The sequence below is a fragment of the Paramisgurnus dabryanus genome, chromosome 15 (genome assembly GCF_030506205.2).
Source record: "Paramisgurnus dabryanus chromosome 15, PD_genome_1.1, whole genome shotgun sequence".
Lineage (NCBI taxonomy): Eukaryota > Metazoa > Chordata > Actinopteri > Cypriniformes > Cobitidae > Paramisgurnus > Paramisgurnus dabryanus.
In genome coordinates this window covers 34,412,206-34,436,932 of record NC_133351.1, presented here as the reverse complement: position 1 = coordinate 34,436,932, position 24,727 = coordinate 34,412,206, and the positions used below count along the sequence as shown (strand labels likewise).

At 37.6% G+C, this 24,727-nt stretch overlaps 1 protein-coding gene across 2 annotated transcripts; it reads right to left on the bottom strand.

The window, feature by feature from the left end:
- Positions 1 to 5: 5 nt before the first annotated feature.
- Positions 6 to 23,225, bottom strand: gpr155a (G protein-coupled receptor 155a). 2 transcript variants are annotated; one of them, XM_065293215.1, is made up of 16 exons: positions 23,104 to 23,225; positions 21,507 to 21,987; positions 20,795 to 21,194; positions 16,795 to 16,963; positions 16,478 to 16,633; positions 13,829 to 13,912; positions 13,615 to 13,735; positions 11,575 to 11,659; positions 11,398 to 11,488; positions 11,058 to 11,259; positions 10,876 to 10,971; positions 4,536 to 4,675; positions 3,317 to 3,412; positions 3,149 to 3,213; positions 1,405 to 1,539; positions 6 to 1,117 (listed from the first exon to the last, which is right to left on the bottom strand). In XM_065293215.1, the coding sequence occupies exons 2-16, from the start codon at positions 21,931 to 21,933 to the stop codon at positions 925 to 927; spliced, it is 2,460 nt and encodes an 819-aa protein (XP_065149287.1). In that variant the 5' UTR covers positions 21,934 to 21,987; positions 23,104 to 23,225; the 3' UTR covers positions 6 to 924. The 2 variants fall into 2 exon arrangements, with proteins under 2 accessions (XP_065149287.1, XP_065149288.1); XM_065293216.2 differs by having other exon boundaries at positions 979 to 1,143.
- Between the last annotated feature and the right edge of the window lie 1,502 nt (positions 23,226 to 24,727).

Genomic DNA, 24,727 nt, shown 5'->3' with positions numbered 1-24,727 from the left:
AAAGATAAAGTTCAGATTGTGTTTATTATTATGCACTTTGAGACTTTTTATTGTGTGAACTGGAAGTTGAAAAGACTGAGAAGATGAAAGACAAAAATCATGTATTATCTGTACCCTTAAATAAACAAAAAAATAATACAAACATCTCGTACCACAAGAATTTTACAGAATCAGCTGTACAACTTAATTCAAATTAGAAATTACTGACCAGTTCAATCAAATTCACATTAAATAAATTAAACATTCTGCAAACAAAAACATCTGACACATTCTATTGGGCGAGCAAATCTGCAACATACAAAATGTTTTGAAATGAAAGTACAGAAGATTATTAAGTGGACGCGTTTTTAAAGTGATAGTTCACTGAAAAATAAACATTGTCATCATCATTTTCTTACCCTCAAACTTCTTTAAATGTCTTTGTTCTGCTGAACACAAATCTGGGGCACCATTCACTTCTTCAGTATTTTTTCTCATCTATGGAAGTCAATGGTGTCCCAGATCTGCTTTATTACAAACATTCAGAATATCTTCATTTGTGTTCAGCAGAAATTTTCATTTTTGGATGAACTATCCCTTTAATTAATTGGTTGAAAATATAAAATCATAAACTTCATACCATTGTTATTAGATTCCTGTCAAACTAAATGTTTAACAGACAACTGACAGTTCAAATGATAATCTAGATTTATCAGGACCAAATGTAATCCAACACTCGCCGTTTGATTCTGTACACAACAAAAGCCTTGAAATGCAGTAAGTTTTTCCATCAACACTTTACTATCTTGTATGTGTGAGGTAGATAAGGCCATGGTGTTTGAAGAGCTCAAATAATTTCACATGTAGTTATTGCTGTGAGTATTGCAAGATAAATATCTCACTAAAAGAAACCCTCGTCTGTTTGTCAGCCTCAGTTGATCTCCTCTATATAAAACGGTAGTGCAGGGATTCGTCCTGAAATCCGTGTTCACCGGTGATGTGCTGAATGACTCTTCCTTCCAGCAGGCTTGACCCGTACGCTACCGCCTCCCCGTTGTCTCTGGCCAATCCTACGCTCTGCAGCCAGCGAACCAAATCACTGCCCAAAAATGTCTCTGTGCTACTTTTCTCTCCACACCTGCACAGCAGAGCATGTGTCACCCGCTACACCCAAACAAGACAGACCGACAGGAGTAGGCAACAGACAGACAGGACAGCAAAGGAAGAATTTAAACCACAAACAAACACACACAAAAAATCATGCATGGAGCAAAAAAATCATGCATTCATTAACAAACGTGCAATTAGTACCCAAAGACAAACTCATTCATGTTATGCACCAAAAACAAAGCGAGCATGCAGATTCATGCATTAATAAATCAATCCAGTGCTAAGAGTTAACAGAGAGAAGCGTGAGAGTCTCACCTCTTCTTCTGAACGATATCTCTGATGCACTGCTCTCTGTGATACGTGAGGAACTGACTGCAGGTCAGTCTGATCTCCTCAGATGCTGCAGAGTCTGTCACCTCCTGACCCCAACCCTGCCACAGGCTCACTAACCTTTACCAACACACACAGCAAGAGACATTTCATTTTATCATGTTTATGCAGTGCTTAACAGATGTATTAGACCAGCACCCAATAAAAATGTAAGGTGTGTGTCACAGCTGCCCTAAACTTACAGTAAAATCATTTGTTTATGTTTGTGTAACGGTTAATCCAGCAGTATGTGTAAGCTCGAGTCACATTAGTATCTCTAATGCTTGTTTTTTAATTAGGAATTTATTGTTTTATAAGAAAGACAGAAAATAACTTTACAATGATAAAGTTTTAACAGTGCCACTTTAATTTTTTATTCAGATGCCCAACTACAGTTATTTACTTGGTCCATAATGGAAAAATAAGTTTGTTCAAATGTTACGCTTGATTCATTTTTGACTTCTGAGATGTAGAATGTGTCAATTCAAATTTGGGTATAAAAATGCTATTTAATTTGACATTCATCTCTCGTTTAAAATAATCAAAAGGAAAGAGTCCACATTAGGCATGGGCCGGTTACCGGTTTCAAGGTATACCGAGGTTTTAAAGGTTTCAAAACCACTAAAATGTTTTATGTGAGACCGTTTTCAAGGTATAAGCTGTGTTTACACAAAATTAAGTTAAATAAATAAGTCATGTAATTGATTTGATGTTTACATTTAATATTAATAATACATTTTAATTTTATAATTTTTCGAAAGAATATTATAATTTAAGGCCTTACTTTTGCCTGGCATGTTACATGTTTTATGTTGCTTAAAAATAAAATTTATTGTGTCCAGTTGAAAAGTTGTTATTTGCATATGCAGACATTTGAAATGAACACATTTTAGTGTTGCAATGGCAACACCGTGAAACCATGGTATTTTTGCTTAAGGTTTTCATACCGCCAAAATCTCATACCGGCTCATGCCTAGTCCACATTTAAAAGCATTTCTCGATGCTGGATGTTCTTCGAGACAAATTGACGGGTAATCTAATAAATATGTTAAGCAAATTGTATGTATAGATGTTTAATAATATTATGTATATGCATTTAAGGATAGAAATGATATAGTGACAGTCATTCTGTTAAGTCATTGACCCCCATAGAAACACATATGAATGATTATATATTTATAATATTCTATAAATGTGACATAATGTTGACAAACTATATATTGTTGTTAAGCTCTAAGAAGTAGATATTTAAAACTGCATTAAAAATATAATACAGTGTTAGTAATGTATTAATTTGTGACAAGATTATACAGCAAACCACTGACACCTAAAGGTTGGTAAACTCGCAAAAAGTGTGACACAAACTTGTGATTTTAACCTGAAATTTGGATCAGAACTAGTTTAGGCTTGTGGCTTATTTCTGTAGTTTTCATTTTTATGTTTTTAAATATAAATACATACTTTATTGCAGTATTTTTATTTTTGTGATACATTTAAATTGCTATTTTTTATTTAATATTCACGACCCTAAATGTTTCAGTAAAAAACTTTAAATTATCTTCTTTTTGATTTTGGACCAAATAATGCCCGAGTTATATTAATTTGAATGTCCACACTCAAAAGAGACTAAATATACTCAAGCAGAATCGTATGTGTATTTAAACAACTTACAAATGAAAGAAATGATTACCTCTTTTTGAATGGAGAGATAATTAAATGCTTGTCAAGACCAAAAAATGCAAATGAAATTAAACCCTGCAAAAACAAGTATGCATCAGACAGAGAAAAGTATGCATCAAAGTTATAGTGTACACTCTTGACTTCAGTATAACAGATGCTACAGGTATAAAGACATTACCTGCCCATAATTAAGCACAACACAGAAAAACTGCAGCTCCAGATAGAGACGACCAGGAACTTTATTACAGATCCACCACAGACAACTCGACAGATTCTACAATAAACACAAACAAACACTTCATACATGCACTCTCATACAGGTTTATAACTTTATAGAGGAGAACTTCAAATGTGACTAAATGGATTTAATGAAGTAATATGTATTCAGTTATCCTTTTATTTTGCAAATACTGACCAGGATACTAAAAGTCTGTTGACTTTGAAAATGAAAACCATGAAATTAAAGTAGATTTTTGTCACTATTATTGTGAAAGCATGAATTTTTTTTTTTTTGCCGTTTCTTTTTCACGTCTGCATTTTAATACTTGCCTCGAGATGATATAAATCATCATTTGACATTTTATTTTTCAATTTGACAGGGAGATGCATTATGACAATTTTGGCACATATGTATGCATACAGTTTTCTATAATGAAATTGTAAATCTGGTTTTAATTTTTTATCATGAATTAAAGGCTCTCTAAGCGAATCTGCGAGACGTTAGTTATTGTTGACGTTTGAACTGTTTTCAAACAGACAGAGCGTAGCTAACTCCTCCCCCTCCCCCTCCCTTCCGTGCTTTCATGAACGCGCCCAACCCCCACCCCCAAATCCTTCTTGTCGTTTATTGGCTGGAACACTTTGTTATGGTTTCTGTTTGTAGGTTTGGCCATTTGTTGATATTGCCGTTTGTGAAGCCTGGGCTGTCTACAGAGATCGCGTTTTTTTACAGTTTGATCAGCGGACAGGCAGCAAGCAGATAGTGAAGAGATGTTTCCGGTATGTAACAAAAAATGTTTTATGGTCTAAAACGCTTCAATTCGCTTAGAGCACCTTTAATGTATTTTAAATTGTATTTCATAGGATAATGACTATTATATGGTATTTAAAAGGTAATGTTGAGCATTTATAAGAAATACCATGGTATTGCAATCATAACAGGTATACTGTAGTAGGTATATTTTATGTTAAAGACATTTTTCCAGAGAGTATTTCTTTGCAATCATAACAGGTATACTGTAGTAGGTATATTTTATGTTAAAGACATTTTTCCAGAGAGTATTTCTTAAGTCAATTAAGTATAACTCTTATATTTATTTCCAGCGGTTTCATATTTATTTTGACCTTTCTCTGTAGTGTAATGAATGTTGTTTATGGACTGGTGATGCTGTACTCACAGCGAGCAGACTGACAGTCAGTAAGAGACACAGGAGCACATGTCTGGTTGTCTGTATGTCTGTCTTCTGTCTGTCTGCCTCTTTCTGTTCCTCTTCCACCAGCAAACAGTGAGTGGATGCACATAGCTGGCCACACCGACCTGAAAACACAAGTGCACAACACATATCAGACAGATGAAGATGTCCAAACACTGACCTGAGAGCAGCGATCACACAAACAAACAAATGATGTTTGTTTTACCAGATAAAATACAGACACACCTGTGATTAAACAATAAATCAATTCTGTTTGCATCTACTGTTTATGTCTACATATGGAGATAATAAATGATATTTTTTGGCAGGAAAATTGGTTACTTGTGGACTTATAGGGTGTTTTCACATATAGTTTATCTTAAAAGAACCAAACCTAGTTCACTTAAAGTGAACCAGAAAAGGAACTAGCCGAATGAGATCCTTTTTTGGTCCTCTTCAGAACTGAAGTGATCTCAGACTTATTCTTGTTCACATTACAACTTCATAAGAACTCAGACCCCAGCTTTCTGTGCAGCAGTTGATTTTGATACAAATGTCAAAAGCAGTCGCGAAGCGGATCGGGACCTCATTGATTTCACATATCAAAAAGAGATCGAACCACAGAAGAACCCAAAGTGAACCCATTCCTTTTAGGGGATCTGAGATCACTTGGTTTGTTCACATATACACCCTGAACTGCTCCAGGAGCGTTTGGAGGGCTCAAACATACATAGTGCATATGTCGGAAATGTCCCGCCCCTTACCATAACTCAGCGTTTCTCAAAGTGTGGGCCCCACTGGTGGGGAACAGGAACATTACAAGTGGGGCGTGACAAATGGGAGGAAATTTGGTCATTTTTGTGCCCATCTCTATTAACTTCTTTTAATCATTGACCATACACTCAAAAAGATACATTTAAATATAAGCCTAACTTAAAGCAACATCAGACTGTGAAGAAAATGTCACCCGGAACCATAGTCTACAACAGTGGTTTTCAAACTGGGGGCCGGGGCCCCCAGGGGGGCCGCGAGATGGTGCCGGGGGGCCCAGTTTTATGATATTTTATAAAATACATTCATTTATCATGAATTCTGTGTAATTAAACCTAAAAAATAATAAGCCAACTAACCAACAGCACTACTAGGTATAAGTTTATATGTTTGGTTTAATTAAAATATTACATTTTAAAACTGTTTTTGTCATAAATTTTATTTCGGGAGGCCGTGAAAAAATGCACTGTACACAAGAGGGGCCGCACACTGAAAAAGTTTGGGAACCACTGGTCTACAAGAATGAATTAAGCAGAATTGAAGTGGAACAAAAACTTTAATGTGGAGACTGGAGAGGCGGTATAGGCGGTAGTGGGTATAAAAGTTAACAATGGATAAGTTTGTGACAAGGAATGAAAACTGGAGATTCTGTACTAGCAGAGAAAACCAAGACAGACAGTCGACCCAATCAACCAAAACGCCAGCCGAAAAGAAAGTATGATGACTTTTGTCAGAGACAAAATGCAAACACAGTTGCAAAAGGTTTTTTTACATTTGCACATTTGTTTGTTTTTTTCGCATTTCTCTATTGAAGTGTTTAATGCTGTTATGTTTTAAAATATGATGGGATTAAACAAATTTCAGCAGTTAAAATTAAAGCCTACTTGATACCATTTTGTCAGGGCAATTGGGGACAGGTGGGGCTCGGAACCCTTCCCTACCTCCAAAGTGGGGAATGGCAGAAAAACTTTGAGAAACACTGCCATAACTTCATCTTCTTAGGTGTGTATTGGACATTTTTTATTATTGTTACATTTTATATTCATTTAGATGGGTTCATGAACACTTTTTACTGACTTATTTTTTTTGCTGAGGACAAAGTCAGTTCTTTTTTGTTTAAGCACACATCCTGTTTTTGAAGTTAAATAAAGCAGACACCCTCAAGGTAAGAAAGTAAAGGGATTTGTTTTTTATTTCTTCAAGTTCAGTGTTAACCAACAACATATATGATTTATAAATTGCAAACAATAGAGGAAATATGTGTTGTGTATTTATCATCTATATTTACTTGGTAGAAAATTTGCTCCCAAGATCTTGTAAAATTGTCAATCTTTTATCATCTTAATGCTTAAATAAAATATTAAAAGACAAGTTTGTTGCCTTTCAGAACAGGTGTAAAACTACATCAACATTCAGGTGTAAAACTACATCAACATTGGTCTGGCTTAGGAAGGCAGAACAAACAGGGTAAAGATTTGGGGTGGAAAAGCAGCATCTCACATTATGGCAACAACACATTACTAAAGCCGCTTGATATGACGGCTGATAAACCGGAAGTCATTCGTTCTCTATGGAGTTGCAAAAAGGCTGTGTGGGGTGCCAACCATCTGGACGCGTAACGTTCGGATCCGTTTTGTGCTTTAAATGCGTTAAACATTTTTAACTACACCGCATGCGACATGCCGACCGGAAGTGATGCATTTCAGTGTATTTTGGTAACACTTTACAGTAAGGTTCATTAGTTAATGACATTAGTAAACATGAACTAATAATGAACTGCAGTTATACAGCATTTATTACAGGGTTCTTGCAGGTTTCAGCAAGTTAAATTTAAGACCTTTTTAAGACCTTTTAAGACCATTATAAGTAAAATTTAAGACCAACACGACACATTTCTAGAAGCATTCGAATGATCTCAGAAAATCTCAAAATGTTCTATTTTTATTGATTCAGTTATAGAAAAATATAAAATTAACACAGTATTAAACCAGATAATCAAAATATATGAAAATACATTATGCTTAACCCTATTAGACCGAGAGTGTTGGCGCTGACAAATTCTACCCATAGCCCTTTAGGAAGAAACTTCTGACAATGGAAGCCCAAAAAGCTCGGCCGTCTCGTGATTCATAGAGACTTCAGTTAGTTCATGTAAGCTCATAGTGAGCCATTGAAATACATTAAGTTTTTCTTAATTAATAGTCAAGAAATGCATTGATTTGCAAATTTTTATATATCACACTAATATGTGTAAGTAGTATTTTTATAAAATTCTATCAACAATGTTTTTTGACAAATAAAATCCACTAATATGAGATCAGTTAGAGATCAGAGTCAAAAACACTCCACCCATTTGTTTTATGCATAAATTTGCACTATATACCGCCATCAGGTTTAATAGGCTCTCTAATTACACAATAACAGATGAATCTGTATTAAGAAAATGAAATTTATCATTAAAAGGCTGTTCGTGGTTTGTTATGTGTTGCTAACGTTATCCACTAAGACTGTTTCTCAATCCTGCAGCCTCTGAAGGGTGGCATTTCTATCCTGCATACGTCAAAGACTGTCTTATTTTCAGAATATTAACTTTTAAATTCACTTTAAAATATTGATTCTTCTTCTTCTTAGTTAATCGTAAATTGTTGTAATATGCTTATGACTTGCGAATGTAATGCTCAGTTAACTTAAATAAACCAGGCTTGATGACGTATGCAGCAGCCTGCCTATGCGACCTCCAGAGGCTACAGCCTTCGGATTGGGCTCTGATTCTACCGCTATTCATTTAACCGTAACTCCTGAAGCATTTGCGCTATCAAAAAAGTTTGAATTGTTTCTAAAAGAAGACAATTGCGCTTTTTGGAAGTATATGGTTTATTATGGTACTTTCTTGCTTTCCGTCCGCCAATCGCTGCTGTTTGTGGAGAGCTGAAGGGAAAGCACGTTAGGTTCGAGTGCATTGCATCAGAGAGCAATGTTAAACTCTAAAATATAAAACTGTGTAACACTAAAGTTGACACGCTGTTTGTGGCTCATGACTAGACAGCCCGGCTGTTTAAGCTGATTTTCAATAAAGCACTGTTGATTTGTTTTCCGTTTCTGGGTCCTCTATGTTTCTGAACCTGGCAAATGTTCAGGTAAGCCACGGGCTAACTTAGTTGGTCAAATTAAAAAAAGATTTTTGCTTATACAAAACTAAATTTAAGGATTGTTTCACGCCAAACCCACAGTATACAGTCAGATCACAACACCTAAAATAAAGCTTATGGCACGATTTGCGTGGATTATGACAAAGTGCGGAAGGTTTCTTTTTAGAGACCCACCATCATACACTTTCTGCCTCCGCCACTGATTAAGTTAGTTCTTCAGCGTTTTAAATTACTATTTTATTTTCTGCGGACAACGCTTTTTGGGAATGAAAAGAGGTAAGACATTTAAGACTTGGGTAAATTAAATTTAAGACCTGGGATAAAAATCTGGGTGTTTTTAAGACTTTTTAAGGCCTTAAATTTAACATTCTGAATTTTAGACATTTTAAGACTTTTTAAGACCCGCGGGAACCCTGTTATTAATCTTTGTTAATGTTAATTTCTACAATTATTAATACTTTTTAAAAAATCTTGTTAATTTTAGTTAATGCACCGTGAACTAACATGAACAAACAACTAAAAGCTTTATTTCTATTAACTAACATTAACAAAGATTAATAAACACGGTAAAAAGTGTATTGCTCATGGTTTTTACATGTTAGTTAATACATTAACTAATGTTAACTAATGAACCTTATTGTAAAGTGTTACCTATATTTTAGGGCTGCTTGATTATGGGAAAAATCACAATCCTGATTGTTTTGGTAAAAAAAACATAATCCTGATTATTTAACACAATTACTCAATGACTTGAAAAGCACCTTCAGAAGTGCCTTACAAAAACATCAATCCAATGGCACGCAATTTATATTTTAAAACCAGTTTGCATGAAATGCATATAACTTTACAAATATAAACAGGATTACTACATCACAATCTGACTTCGGACAAATGCGAGAGCACGTGAAAGAGGCACGGCTGATTACCTCCTGCTGACCAAGATGCGCTGGATTTATAATACAAGACAACACAACAGAAACTCAATGAGGCACAATAGTCGCTTAACCTCGGTTATATTGTTTTGTGATTGTTTAATTTAAAAAAAATCTAAATTGAAAATCATAAATGATTAATTGCACAGCCCTAATGTATTTTAATCAAAACACTTTTTGTCCTTAAATTATTAATTATTTTTGTTTAACTTTATCAGTAACAATTGAATACTTTAATAATAATTAACTACTGATAAGTAACAAATTATTCATTTAATATGTATAAGTTATTATTATATCTGGTCTTCATGTGTTCTCTCCAAATACTATTAGCAGACTTTGTCACATATGCATAGCTGTTTAGTTTCATTCATTTGCATTCATTTATTTATTCCACTAAGGTGAATATTATAATGAAGGCTCTTGCACTGGTATGAGCTTCTCTCCACTGTTGGTAGGGGTGGGCAATATGACCAAAATCTTCTATCACGATAGAATTAATTTTATATCATGGTAACGATATGTATCACGGTAGAGGTTTTTTATGTTTTAATAAGGTTTTTCTGTTATTAAAATTTTTAATACCATAGAAATGTTCATAGTTCTCACAAAAATCTCATACAAGCATAAAAAGAAGATAAAAACAAAACAAAACTCAAGCTCTCTGAAGATAAACAGTCAATGATAATGGAATGACAATAAATAATTATGTGTGTATGTATATATATTTTTTTTATTAAAGGTAAAAAAGTGATTAGTCAAGAGCAGTGAGAGATTTTCTCTTAATGCTGTTTCATAAACATGAGTGACAGACAGGAACAAAATTAGGTAACTTCTCCTTTAAGACCGGATCCAATATACTGTTACACATGCATTTTCTCTTTTAGCTGTTCACTTTCTCTTAAGCCCTAAATTGTCGTGTTTATGGGGATACTTGCAAAGACGGGAATTTGACGTATATGTATTTAAGGCCAATAAAGCGGGAAAATGCTCACAAGCTTCGAGCAGCGGTTGCGCGACTTGCGCGCTCCTCACACACAGAAAGAGCGCACGCAGATCTGTTGTTTGTTTCAATGGCTTAAAATAACTCAAATACGTGTACAAACGTTACGTTTTAGTGACCACGCGCACAGGAGCGTGACGTGGGCGCGTAACCTCGATAGAGACGATAGTCCAAAATTTCTACCGGTTAATTATGTCTACACGAATGGCACGAATGTTGGCACGAATTTACGATTAAATTGAAATTTCAGTCGTGTCCTAATGTCATGTGCAGGGGAAAGGCAGTTTAAGCATCTTAACCAAGCCTCACCTACTTTATTTGAGTATGCCCTGGGTGGAAATTATTTAAATGAGAGAAATGATGAAGTCACAACATAAGAGAGAAGCACGTTGTAGTCCCAATGAGCTGTTAGTTATAGTCATCATCTGCTGTAAACGTGTGCTGATGTGTCAGGTGTAAATCATCTTTACCTGATGATAAAGGTGTCTGCTCTCTTGCACAGGTACTGGTGATCATGTCAGGCATGGGCCGCACACGAGCACACTCACATTCACACAATTCACAATCTGAAAAATATATGCACATGTTCGTCCATCAATAAACAGTGTGACTTTAACAGTTCTGGAATCAGTTAATGCAGTACCGGCCGTACCGGTATTGATGCTGGTGACTGTGGAGGGTTGCTCAACAGTTCTCTCTGCTCGTGTTTCACAGGCAGGAATCAGATCTTCTTGACTGACAGATAGTGACCGGCGCTCAAGCGTCTGATAGTCCTGCGTCTGTCTGCTGAGTAAAGCCAGAGAGACGCCACACACCACAATACTCACACATAACACCACAGACGTGCAGATCACCTAAAACACACAAACATTCATAAAACTGTTACGTTAAACACAGCTACTGACCAATCAGAATCAAGAACTGGAACTAATTGTTTATTAATCTAAGATATTGAATCAGATACGGTACTGAAATCATTAAAAGTCCAGTACCTGTGTCTTTCCATAGAAGAATGCAGAGTCAATGGTGTTAGTCATTTGCTCTCCTGACAGGAGAACAGCGCTCACGGCCAACACAGGCAGACTGCACGACACACGGACAGAGAAAACATCTCCAGTTTGCATCAAGACAAAAATGTTTTTATTAATGTAAAAAAATGTGATGCTCACCCCCAGCCAGTGATGAGAATGAATCCTGGTCTGACTTTCACCTCCTCACTTCTCCTCATGAGGAGCATAGACAGAATGATCAGACCTTCACAACAAAAAACAACTTAATCATTCAAACACTTTAAGCATCAAAATAAAACAAAGCATAAAGAACAGTTTGTGGATGTAGATGACTGTAAGGAGCCATGTTGAGACCGTGTTGAATATAATGTAGATCAGTTTGCTCAATAGAGAATATATGGTAGAATAAACTGGTTGTAAAATATTGGGTGTGTTGTAGCAACAAGGATTAGTATTAAACTTATGTACTTTACATGTTACATTTAGGTTTAGGGTCAAGTGTAAAAGTACATGCAAATACTTTAAATGTAACACATAAGTACACAAAAGTGAAACTGTGTGACCCATGTAAATAATGTAAAGAACATACAAAAAACTTGTGGCCCTGCTTGTCATTTCGATAGGGAAAGATGTTGGTTTCACAGACAGGGCTTAGATCAAAAAACATTACTAGTGCACATCTACAGGCAAAACATTGGCACTGTTACTGTAAGTAGTTTTCAGTTAAGACACCTCAAACATATATTTTAATCTAGGACTACACTTGTCTTGTCTTGTCTGTAAAGCCAGACCTTAAACTGGGGACACAATTCAAGTGAGAGCAAAGTTACATCCTGTTACGTTTTAAGATACATTGTTACAGTTCCCTTTCGAGGAAACTCGCACTTTGGGGATGCCTCCAGTGGTAAGTGTGTCTGAACGTGTATATCAAATTCAACCAATGGTGAGGCTTACACCCCATTTAGACAGCCAGCGACCAGCAGTAGCAGAGCAACGAAATATCATTCATTTCAATGGAAACCGGGCGACGAACGAAAGTGACCGTTGGCGACCGTATGGACGTGTCCAGCGATGCAAGAAAGTTAAGAAAAGTTTTACTTTATGCAAATGTCGGGGAATTTCAGGAGCGACTACCAATGAGAACGAAGCAGTGGAGTTCACGTCATCCTTCTCTCGTCAGTTACTGGCGTGGATGGTACTCATTTGTATACTGTATGACACGCAGATTTAGAAATGCCTCATTGAAAGAGATGGGCGACACACGGTGATAAACATCACTGGCTGTCTGAATGCAGCTTTAGCGACAAAGACAGGGTGATGCGGGAGTCAGGAAGTATATCGCCATCTGAAATATTGCCAAAGACGGCGTTACAGGGACGCAGGAAGTATGGCAAGGGAGACGCAGCGTCTCGTTTAGGGCTGTGCAAAAATATCGATACAGCTAACTATCGTGATAGTTAGCTGTATCGATATTTCGATCTATACTATCGATATTTTAAAACCCATCAAATTCCTCTGTGTGCGTTTAACAACCTCCTCCGCCGCTGCCGTAGTTGTCACTGTCCAGTTGTCTGCCATATACAGCCATTCGGCCAATGTCTCAGAAGTTAGAGGGAGTGAGAAAATGGCAGAAAATTTAAAAACACCTGCAGCTTTCAAAGAGCTGCAGCTGTTCAGCTCTATTTCTTTACATTTTTGATAAAAAAAGAAAAAGTATTGCAATGAATTGCAACATGCAACGTTTCGTATTGTATCGTGATTCGTATCGTATAGGGAGGCCCTAGTCTCAGTTACAGTTACATAAGTAATCCGAGACGTTTTCATGTGTCAAACACAACTATGCAAAAAGCATTTTGGCTCGAATCAACATTCGCATTAGCATTTAAAGGGAACAGTTTAGCACTTTTTAAAAAGTCTAAAATTTTATGATATTATCCTACACTACACAGGGAATAATATTAGTTTTTTTTTTTCAGAAAACTTCTTGCATAAAATAGATTCAAGCACTTTTAATGACCTGTATCTATGTATGTATATTTTCCAAAACTTCCCAGGGCCTTATATTTTTTCCCCCAGATTCACAAATTTTCAAGGATTTCAAAGACCCGTGGGAACCTGAAAATTTTATGAGCTGTAAACAGTTTCTGTAGGATAAACTGATGAGTGTTTTTACAGTAAATGTTTAAAAGCATGACTCACCCGGCCAAACATATGTGCTGTATAGAGAAGTGTAAAGCAGAGTAAAGATCAAGACGTGACTCAGGAAGCTCTCGCCCTTCACCACAAAGTTCCATGATATCATACTCACACACGCCAATAACTGCACACACAAACACATCAAGTCACATTGTGTAGTGGACAACAAATAAATAACCCTTTCAAACTTCTATTCAAATACGTTCTGTATGCTCACCTGTGCCACAAATAAATTTATAGTGAACATGTGGGGAACTCTGCCAAACTTCCTGCTCAACAGCATGACTGTAACGCTCCACACCTGCAGGGACAAAAATAATGCAGAGCAACCATGCAAAGGTTTCAAATCCTTAAAGTCTGGTAAAACATGCACCTGCAATAACAATCTCTAGGAACCAGTTTAACAGCTTAACAAAGTGAAATAGTATTGTCATACAATAACTTGCTTGCTTGTGTGAATATTGTATTAGCTTAAACTTGGTTCAGGGCTTTCTGGGGCTTTTTCGAGCTATACAGAGATTAGAAACATAAGAGGAAGTCGGTACTTTTCAATCTGTGCACGAAACCATCTGAAACTCTACCAGACACACAGTGCTTGACTTTCGTTCATGATGCCAGCCAAAGATGACGAATTTAATAACCGGCTTACATGAAATAATCTTTCTATGACAGACAGCTCTTTGTTCCTGTCAAGCCTCCATTAGTTTTCATCATCACAGATTTCCCACAGTGTGGGAGTCCATTTACTCCTGGGTTCTGCCGTATTACTGATAATAACACTTCATCCCATAATAATCGTCTGCATTACAGCAGCGGCAACACAAACCACCCGCACTTTTTAAAGGGAAATTCCAACATATATATTTACTCACCCCCATGTCATCCAAGATGTTTATGTCTTTCTTTGATCAGTTAGGAAGTAGAAAAAAGTTTTTTGAGGAGAACATTAGTTAAAAAATTTACAGTTTAAAATTGCAGTTTCTTTGCAGCTTCAAATGGCTCTAAATGATCCCAACCGAGGTATAAAGGGCGATTTATAGCCTGTGCGTAGCTCTTGCGCGTACTTCGCAAAATTTTTAACAGCGCGTCAGTTCTACGCGGACCGCAAGCGCTGTGATTGGTCCACCAGAACCCCTCCCGTCAGGTAAAAAAAACTTTGTTATAGTTATTTCTGTTTGCGACGGTTGAGGAGTGATTTAACTCAAACTGCAACAAAAGTCGCTGTTTATTTACTTCCATCATTGCTGGTCTTCTCAAATCATAAACAACAAGTTGCTGTTTCTTCCTCGTTTGTGAGTTAACTTGCTAAGCTTCTTCTTCTCTAACGGTCGCGCTGCTACTGTGGTTACACGCGTGGATACTGGCCACCAGCGGTTTGCGTGTGTGTTTGCACGTCGATGCGGAGGACAACGCAAAAGTATAAATGAAAACCGACGTGGAACCAACGCCGTCACAGCTACGCCGTAGGACCTACGCACAACTATAATATTATCTAGTGAAACAATCAGCATTTTTGGCAAAAAAACTAGCCGTGTGATGTGCCAGAACGATCTTACGTATTACTTAATCAGTATGCGTACAGCTCCAGTGTTTACAAGTGTGCAAAAAGATGAGCGTTCAGATGTTGTATGTGAAATGATACTAATTTATGCTTTGTGTCAGTTTATCATTTAAATTGGTCTTCAAGTGTGCGTTTCACATATGTGACCCTTGACCTTTCGACATGATTACATAATGCATAATGTTGCGCTGGAGCGTCACATGGCTAATGCAAGATGATGCTGCGTTTACACCAACCGCGGTAGAGGCGGCAAGCGCAAGTGATTTCAATGTTAAGTCAATGTGAAGATGCGTTGACGCGTGTCTGGAGGTCCCGGGACGCAGATGAGGCGTTTAGCGCAGCGTGGAAGACGCATTTTCGCCTCGTTCGCGCGAATGGGGTGAATTGAGCGTATGGCACGGTACGCTGTATGTGAGAATGGTGCTTTCTGTGCATTTTGCGTTTGACGTGAATTTGCAGCTGACGCCCGAGTTGAAACATTTTAAGTTTGGCGGATTTGGCGGCAGCCCCGCCCGGAGTCACTCATTCAGCATAAAGTCTTGATATTGTCTGTGAGCAGTCTCCCGGAGCTATACGACACAATGTTCTTATTTCTATAGAGACAGGAATAAAAAGGACTTTGTTTGGAAGAGTGTCAGTGAGGACATTGGGTAACCTGGTAAGTTGTAAATTCACATTTCACTTTTGAGTCACGTGACGTTTATCGACCCGATCTTTTTTTATTTTTCTAGGCGAAAATGACAATCGTTTTGCTAGATAACTCCCTTTTAAGACCCTTATGCCTCGGTTGGGATAATTTAGAGAGTTATCTCGTCAATTAAGAGAAAACATTTGCATAAAAAACGTGTTCCTAATAAATTTTTGGGTTGATCTGCAATACCGCTATTATCCACTTACCGAACTCATAAAAAACTTTTTTCCTGTTTTGTTTGTTTGCTTATTTATTGTTTGTTTGAAAGCAGAGGGTCTGTTCTTTAATTTGATATATTTTTATGTTTCTATAATTTTAGAAGAAACTTTTCCTGGAAGGCATTTTGTGAAACTTTTGTGAAAATCACAAAAAAAAAAAATGCTGGGATGAAACTGTTGAGGTCCAGTAGTCTATTACATAAAAAAAATCCTGGAATGTTTTCTAAAAAAACTTAATTATAAAAAAAAGACATAAATATCTTGGATGACATAGGGGTGAGTAAATTATCAGGAATTTTTTTTTGAGCATCTCGTGCTTTTGAGAGGAAGCAGAACAAAAGAAAAGTGGAAGAGTGAAAGAAGGGGAAATAGAAACAGAGAGAGTTGCGTGCTCACCAATGCGAAGAGGCTGACGATGCTGATGTTAAAGCTGACGTTCTGCAGCGCTAAAGCCAACGCCGTCGGGTCCATCCATGGAATGGTCAACAGCCAGGCAGATACATACATGATGGGTGCAGAGAGAAATGTGCTGATCACCATCCCTGAGGTCACCTGAATGATTTTAAACAAATACAAATCACCATTACCAATCATACATAAGTGTTTCTATATATTTGGAGGCCACTGTACCCTGATATTAACAAATATTATCCTGAACTTTACTATTCACCACTGTATAACCATAAGCAGACACGCATGCATAAGACACATACCACCTCCAGCTCCATATTGTAATGGGATGCATATATGGCCACGCTAGGGGCTGTAGGAAAGACCCCATACAGGAAGGCATAGTTTGACAGACTGCTGTGGTTCACTGAGCTGCTGTGGGCACTGTCCAAAACCTCAAGCATCCCTCTGCAGATCAAAGGCATGACCAGCCTAAAGAAAGCATGGACAGAACAATTTTATTGATTTTTTCTCTTAGATCTACTTATGATATAATTTTTTGTGTCAACAGTCATACTACTGTATAGTTCTTTAGGGAAATTTTTCTACTTCTGCAGAAAACGCGTTTGAAGCGAATAGCGTGTTCTCGGCAATTTCACTGCCTAATTCACGAATTCACATCATTTCCATCACCCGTACAAATTTGCGTCTATTCACCTCTTTGCATTGACTTTGTATTTAATCAACACGCACAAATTCTTGAATTCATGTTTGGTAAATACGCAGCATAATGCACACCAAATTCACATGCATACATTCGCATTGTGTTCCTTGCTTAATATTACTCGCTGGATTTAACATTGGGTCAGGCAAAACATTTTTTGTTCATTTTTTTTCTATAAAATATGCATTTGATGCAAACAGTGCGTTTTTGTTGACTTAACATATGGTTTGTACTCAACATTAAGCTGTATATACACCAAACACAAAGCATTTTGCTCAATATTACTGGTGGATTTAACATTGTGTCATGAAATTTTTTGCTTGAGTTGATTTTTTTTTACTTTTGATGAGTTTTAGAAAAATAGCCTGTGTTTGTGGCAATCGGGCCACCCAATTCGCAATCTTCGCATTGCCCCATGCAAATTCGCGTCTACTTGCTCAAATTGTTGAATTCGCATTTGGTGTGTACGCAGTATAATCCACACTAAACATGACACGTACATTCGAATTGCGTTCCTTGTTCAAAATTACTCGTTAGATTTAGCGTTAGGTCAGGCACATTTTTTGCTCCTTTTGAATTTTTTCAACTTGTGCGGACGATGAGTTTGAGGCAAAAATAGCACATGTTTGGCAATTGCGCCACCAAATTTGCATAATTTGCATCGTCCCATGCAAATTCGCATCTACTTAATCAAATTGTTGAATTCGCATTTGGTGTGTACTAGGGCTGAACGATGTGAGGAAAAGTTGCGATGTGCGATGACATTGTTTAATGTTGCGATGACGATGTGAGTTGCGATAAATATATATAGTTTTTTTCATGTTTTAGGGGCCATTCACATGTTATTGTCACATGAACTGCACGCTGCGCTTGTGTCATTCTGAAAAGTTAAAATGTTTTTGAAATACCTGGAAAAACGAGCGTGTCGCGACCGCGGCGCTCCAAGAGCACACATACATTTGAAATAATGAACTTGAGCGAGCAATAAACGCAATATGAGAATCACCGCTTCCACAGTACCTGTGTTTGCGGCGTCATCTCTCCTAAATCCAAAATAATTCCATGATATAGCTGAAGTGCTGCTCATTTTCACCACAAGGTCTTCGTCTGACAACACATTTTCCTCACTCTTCTCTCCTTCCTCTGCCATAGTTTTTGCTAACAGGCACAGCGTCGCAACTGACACCTCACAAATCAATCTGAGCGTAGCTGACTTGGGGGTTCCCCTGATTGGCCTAATAGCATGAACGCGCAAACCATCGCTGCGTCCGAAACCGCCTACTTCCATACTATATAGTAGGCAAAGTAGTGCTTTTTGCATACTATATAGTATGGTAGTAGGCGATTTCGGACGCAGCACATGTCTTCAGGACTAAACGTGATAGGTCAAACGTTTATTACATGCGCTTACTGTTTTCCCTTCATTCATCGCGTCAAGGCTGTCTGTTGCGATGTGTTCATCGCGTGAGTTCAAATCGCGATGACGATGAAAATTCGATGTATCGTTCAGCCCTAGTGTGTACGCAGTATAATCCACACTTAACATGATGACACGTACATTCGAATTGCGTTCCTTGTTCAAAATTACTCGTTAGATTTAGCGTTGGGTCAGGCACATTTTTTGCTCCTTTTGAATTTTTTCAACTTGTGCGGACGATGAGTTTGAGGCAAAAATAGCATGTGTTTTTGGCAATTGCGCCACCAAATTTGCATCATTTGCATCGTCCCATGCAAATTCGTGTCTACTTGCGCAAATTGTTAAATTCGCGTTTGGTGTGTACGCAGTTCAATTTTACCTCCTGGATTTAGCATTGGGTCAGGCGAGTTTTTTGCTCGAGTTGAATTTTTTAAACTTGAGCGAAAGACGCATTTGAGGCAAATGTTCGCATCTTTGCATTGACTTTGTATATAATCTACTTATACAAATCGTTGAATTCACGTTTAGTGTGTACACAGCATTAGACTAAAACACATGTTTGAGCTGTCTCAACTGAAAATAAATTGCACTGACATTCTGATCTTAAAATATGCCAGTGCCATTGATTTGTCTCAAGTTATACACCAGTTACAGTGGTGGTTATGTTTTGACTGTAATTCACTTTAGTATTTTTATAAGAACTACACAAGATCTTTACTGTTCCACATAGGGCTGTGACGGTCATTATATAACCGTGAGACCGACGGTTATAGTTGAACACCGTCATTAGAACTCTATAACCGGCAAAACCGTGTTATTAAAATATAAAAAAAAATGTATCATACAGAATTTTTAAATACTATTTAAAACAATTGTTAACAGTCTGTGTTATACGCCCCACCATGTTCTCACGCAGTGAAAAATACAGAGCGGAGCAGACACTGACAACGTGCTGACATACAGGAGAGACCAGGTTACTTTTCGGTTACTTTTGAGATTAAACATATTAAACAAAGTCTCACCTTTCAAAAAATCTCTTCCTTCTAGTTAATTTATAGCATCAAATTAACATGAATGACCATAAGAAGGAATGTTGTTTTAACCGCGGAAAGACGTCAGTACACTCCGCTTTTCAAGTTCAAATTCTCCCATGCTAATCTACTAACTCTCCTGAAAGCACATTCACTGCTTGTCTTGCTGTTAATTTTAAATAAACGTAGAGTAAGTAGCTAATCAGTGTCTAGTTTATTCAAACGCCGGTTTACTTCGCAAGTGTGAGCACTGAACAGCGCGTACTGTATGTGGAGAGCGTTTGCCGCGCGTGGCCATTGTCGGCTGCGTTTGCTGCGCATACTGTGCAGTTTAGTAACAGTATAAAAATCTCAAGTTCATATTACTTTACTTTACATGCATTTATGAGCAAAACCTCTTCAAGACGCTTTTTAACCCACATTCTGGTCCATGATATAGACACAATTAAATCTGTTTCTCTGAAGGTTATCAAAATAGATGAGAGAGGATTCATTTATTCTGAGCAGAGAGTGACAGCGCAGTCTTCTGTCAACATTGTGTTAATAAATATTTCATTGCTTTCTGTTAAATTGCTTAAAGTCATTACTGCTTAAAACACACTTGGAATCACAGTCATGATTTTATGGTAAAATGACACTTTCGCGTCAATCCACAAGCATTTAAACGAGCAAAACGCCCCCCACAGACGGTTATGTTATGAACCGTCACATTTGACTCACGTCATAACCGTCATCACCAATTCTGAAACCGGCACACCCCTAGTTCCACAGTAGGGCTGTGCAAAAAATCGCCTGTGATTCTCATGTGTATCTCATCAGTAAAGCCGGTTCCTTGATTAGTATTAAATCATCATCACCTGCTTTCAAATGAAGTGGCATTTACTACACAGAGCTGTATTTCACAAAAAAAGTTAGTTAAAATCGTGTTCATAATCGAGGAAAATCGTCTTTGATAATCTATGCGATTTTGCCTAGTTTCTTGGTGAACTACGGCTCTGTGTAGTAAATGCCGCTCCATCTGAAAGCATGTGATGGCGATTTACTACTTATCAAGGAACCAGCATTATTGATGAAACACGCTTAAGAATCGCAGGTGATTTTTTTGCACAGCCCTAGTCCACACACATGTAGTTTGTTAGAAACACACTTACAGTTTCGCTGTGATAAGCAGAATAAGAGCCACCACTGTGGATCGTGTGAGTTTCTTCAGCTGACCAACCATCGATAGACCCAGATAAAACAGTGCTGTTCCTCCAAACGAGTTCGCCAGACCGTCCACAAACTCTTCAAGGAAAGGTGGGATCTTCTGGTTCAGCAGAAAGTGAGAAATAATCCCGATCACCACCATAAAAACGATGGGGTTCTTGACGACCTGAAGGACCACCAAACCCAACACACGTATTTTACTCTGCTGGTGAGGTTCACCAGATCTCCATCTCTGCACCTCACAGAGGGCAAAGCCCAGCGGGTTCAGGACCATAAGGGAGACGGGAGCAACCAGATAGATGTACTGCAGATACTCAGGATGAGTGTTTCGATACAGAGCTTCGACTGTTGAGGTAGTGAAAAAAAAACAAGTATATCAGGAGTTATAATAATAACTAGAGAGGTAAAGCTCTTAATTGTGTTCAAGTAATCAAGTTGACATGGATTATCTGGTCAAACATTACTGATGCCCAATGGGGCAACTGAAACATTATTCAAGTTCTTTAAATTCCCTGTATCTGCAAACTAAATAAACAGCCTGTGTAACATATTGGGAAATGTTTTCGAGAAAGCAAAACTAAATACACACCATACTGTAACTATAAGTTGTAGGTTTAACTTATTTGTTTGTGCATCGACTATAATTAGTGCACTCACCTATGGGGAATCCCAAAGCAAAGTCATTGCTCTGTGTGGCAAATATAGGGAAGAGTCCAGCCTTAGAGAAGCGACTCTCTCTGTTTGCCACCAGTAGTGTAAGTACACACACAATGAAGAACACCGTCACTTTGGCCACCAGGATACTAAAGAAAAACGGCCAGATGACATCGCCAAAGTCCAGAAGCACCATGTTCTTAAACAGCACAGCTGGCAGTGCAAACTTGGAGACAAAGTTGCCCAGCCCTTTGGCTTGTGTAGCTGAGATGATGTTTGTACGCCCGGCGACGTATCCACACAGTATTATCCCAAAACATTCAAGCAGAGCTGGGAAGAGTTTATCGATTGACATGCTGGGTGGGACAGGCGGCTCTGATGATCCATCCCTGCTGTTGAACAGGGAACTATTGACTGACAAACCCTCCATCCTGTGGTGTTGAGGACTACAGACCACTCAAAGCAGTGTAGATTGAGAAAAAATCTGAAAAATAAATAATAATATTCAATACAACAATCGTCACAATTACAGACTTGACTAAATGTTTTGTAACAGACAGACTTTAACATATAGTAACTTATGTGTGTCATCAACCTCTTACAAAAAAACTATTGTGTGTTAAGCATCAGTGTCATGACCTATTAATAACTGTGACCAATCATGATTGCCAAATTCATGTTCCATGCTTTTTACATATTTTTATTATAAATCATCACTATAAGTTTTCCTTTAAATCAAAAGGCCGGTTCAGAGTGATCTCATGAGAACAGGTGTGTATTTTTACATAATTTACTTACTATTCATAAATATTAAAATTGCAGTCATAAACTAGACAGTTGAGTGCATATTTTAAAGGTATAGTTCACCCAAAAATGAAAATTCTGTCATAATTTTCTCTCCTCATGTTGATCTAAACCTTTGTGAATTTCTTTATTTTCTGTTAAACACAAAAGAAGATATTTCGCTAAATGATGGTAAGCATGTAGTTGACGGTACCCATTGAATTCCATTGTTTTTGTTTTTCCTACTATGGAAGTCAATAGTTACAATCAGCTATGTGCTTGCCTTGAAGATGAGAAAATTATGATTTTTTTTATTTATTTTGGGGTGAACTGTCCCTTTAAATGCATAGTGTATAATACACATGTTAGTCTTTCAGCTGATTTAAATAAATGAAGGCATTACAAAACTCATTCATTACAGAAGACAACTAAAAAAAGTACAAAAATACCAAGGGTATGAATAGTATTGAGCACAAATAGCGTCTCTTACTCCTTATTTATATTCCGGTCTACATTTCAACAAATATATGAAAATTCTGTTATATTTCCGTCTTTTCTTCAGTCCAAGTCAACCAACTAAAACAACATTTCGTTTCGTTTTGTAATACAGGAAATAAGTTGCCGCAAGTATACTTTTATCTACAACATAATTTTGAACATTTAAGCACACACCTTTGACTAAAATAAAGGTTGTTTTAGTGACACTAAACCCTATAAACGTTTATGTATGTTAGTGTAGTAAAGTTAGGCAATAACCCTTCACTTCATACGCCGGTTGTCGTTACGTAACTTATGGGTATTTTGTTGACAGACTCACCGGATCAGCAGATTCCTGTAAATCCGACCCCGCTGCATTGATCCGATCTGATCCCGTGTGAAGGTGAAAACACACAAACCCACTCATGCTGTGTTGTTTAGTTGATCCGTCATGTATCTTACCCCGGATTTCCACCGACTGCGGAACGGCTGCGGATCCGTTGCGGAACGGCAGCGGAGTCAATCGGTTTCCATTCAAGTCAATGTGTGTATTTCCACTGACTGCGCTCCGAATCCGTCACAGCTCCGGCCACCCGCAGCCCTCCGGCACAAATACGCAGAGCTTCTATTTTTGACGGATGCCGGACAGCTCCGCAGGGCGGAGCCATGACTTTATCGCGTGATCATACCTGAATTCACGAGAACTCGTGTTTTTTTATTAAATCTTTGCAATACAAACATTACAAACACACACAAATAAAGTCATTAATACAGAAACAACAAATAATAGACAGGAACAGAGCCAGGGGGAGTTTCAAATAAATACATTAAAGATAGAGCATATATAAATGTTTTAGCAGCCTTCTTATTTTTTGAATTTTGGATGGATTTGATGTACTGCTCTGTCTACGCGAAATCTCGTGTTGTGATCTGGGCTGGTTTGTAAAAACGTCATAATTCAACGGAATAATGGGCAGAGACAGAACTAGGTATCGCGCGATCATCACGTGAATTTGCGAGACCTCGTCACTTCAGCACGCAGCCGCTCTGCAACAAAAACGGAACTGGTGGGTATCGGCGGACGGCAGAGTGCGGAGACGTAACGCAGCGGAGCTGATCTGCAGCCGCTCCGCAGTCGGTGGAAATCCTCTTCCGCGTCTGCTCTGCACAAACATGTGCTCTAATGTCTCATACAGTACTAGTGCACGCGCTGCTGTTATGATGGTATCATGCTCAAACAACTTCAATCACCAATCATACGCAGCGAGGACTCTGCGCATGCGCACATCAGTCCAACGGCCTTTCATACGGTGCTTTAACCCAGAAATGTTATAACATCAGTCGTCTAAATGTTAAGAATATATACAGTATATGCTAAATTAATATCATAAAATTGTATTTCTGGCGAAATGTTGAAATTCGTCACAGTGACTTATTTGACTGTTACACCATAGATATGAGTTACCCAAAACGACCACTTCCGGTTGTTCGTGTAACTGCCACGAGAGGGCAGCGTTTCTACACTTTAAAGGTTTACTGCTTGCCTTCTGTTGGACAAGCTAATGTTTATACTTTAACCATTGTTTGTTATTTTAAGTCATTTTCTGTCACCCAACGCCAAGTATTTAGACTCATCCTGATTGGTGTAGTCATAATATAAATCTGCGTGAATAATAATCTGAGATGATATTGTTAAAAAATAAAAAAATAAAAATGTTAAAAATTGAAAGAAAACAGAAAACAACCGAGGAAAACTGGTGAGTAACTCGTCTTAAACATTTGTACTAAAGACATGACTGAATCTCTAAATCACGTATCTTTGTTGAGGTGAAGTGTGCTTTTATTGTTTTGGATTAAGCTATACCACCTCAAGGTTTTAGGTTTGCAGATAAAAGTTGATACATTGATAAAAAGCCAAACAGTATCTACAAACAAAATATAAAGACTTGAGAATGGCTTTTTTA

Coding starts and splice junctions, on each gene's coding strand:
- gpr155a (XM_065293215.1), bottom strand. CDS start 21,933: ATGGAGGGTTTGTCAGTCAATAGTTCCCTGTTCAACAGCAGGGATGGA. Junction 16,964..20,794: donor CTGCTTATCACAGCGAAACT/GTAAGTGTGTTT, acceptor TGCTTTCTTTAG/GCTGGTCATGCCTTTGATCT. Junction 10,972..11,057: donor AGTCACCAGCATCAATACCG/GTACGGCCGGTA, acceptor TATATTTTTCAG/ATTGTGAATTGTGTGAATGT.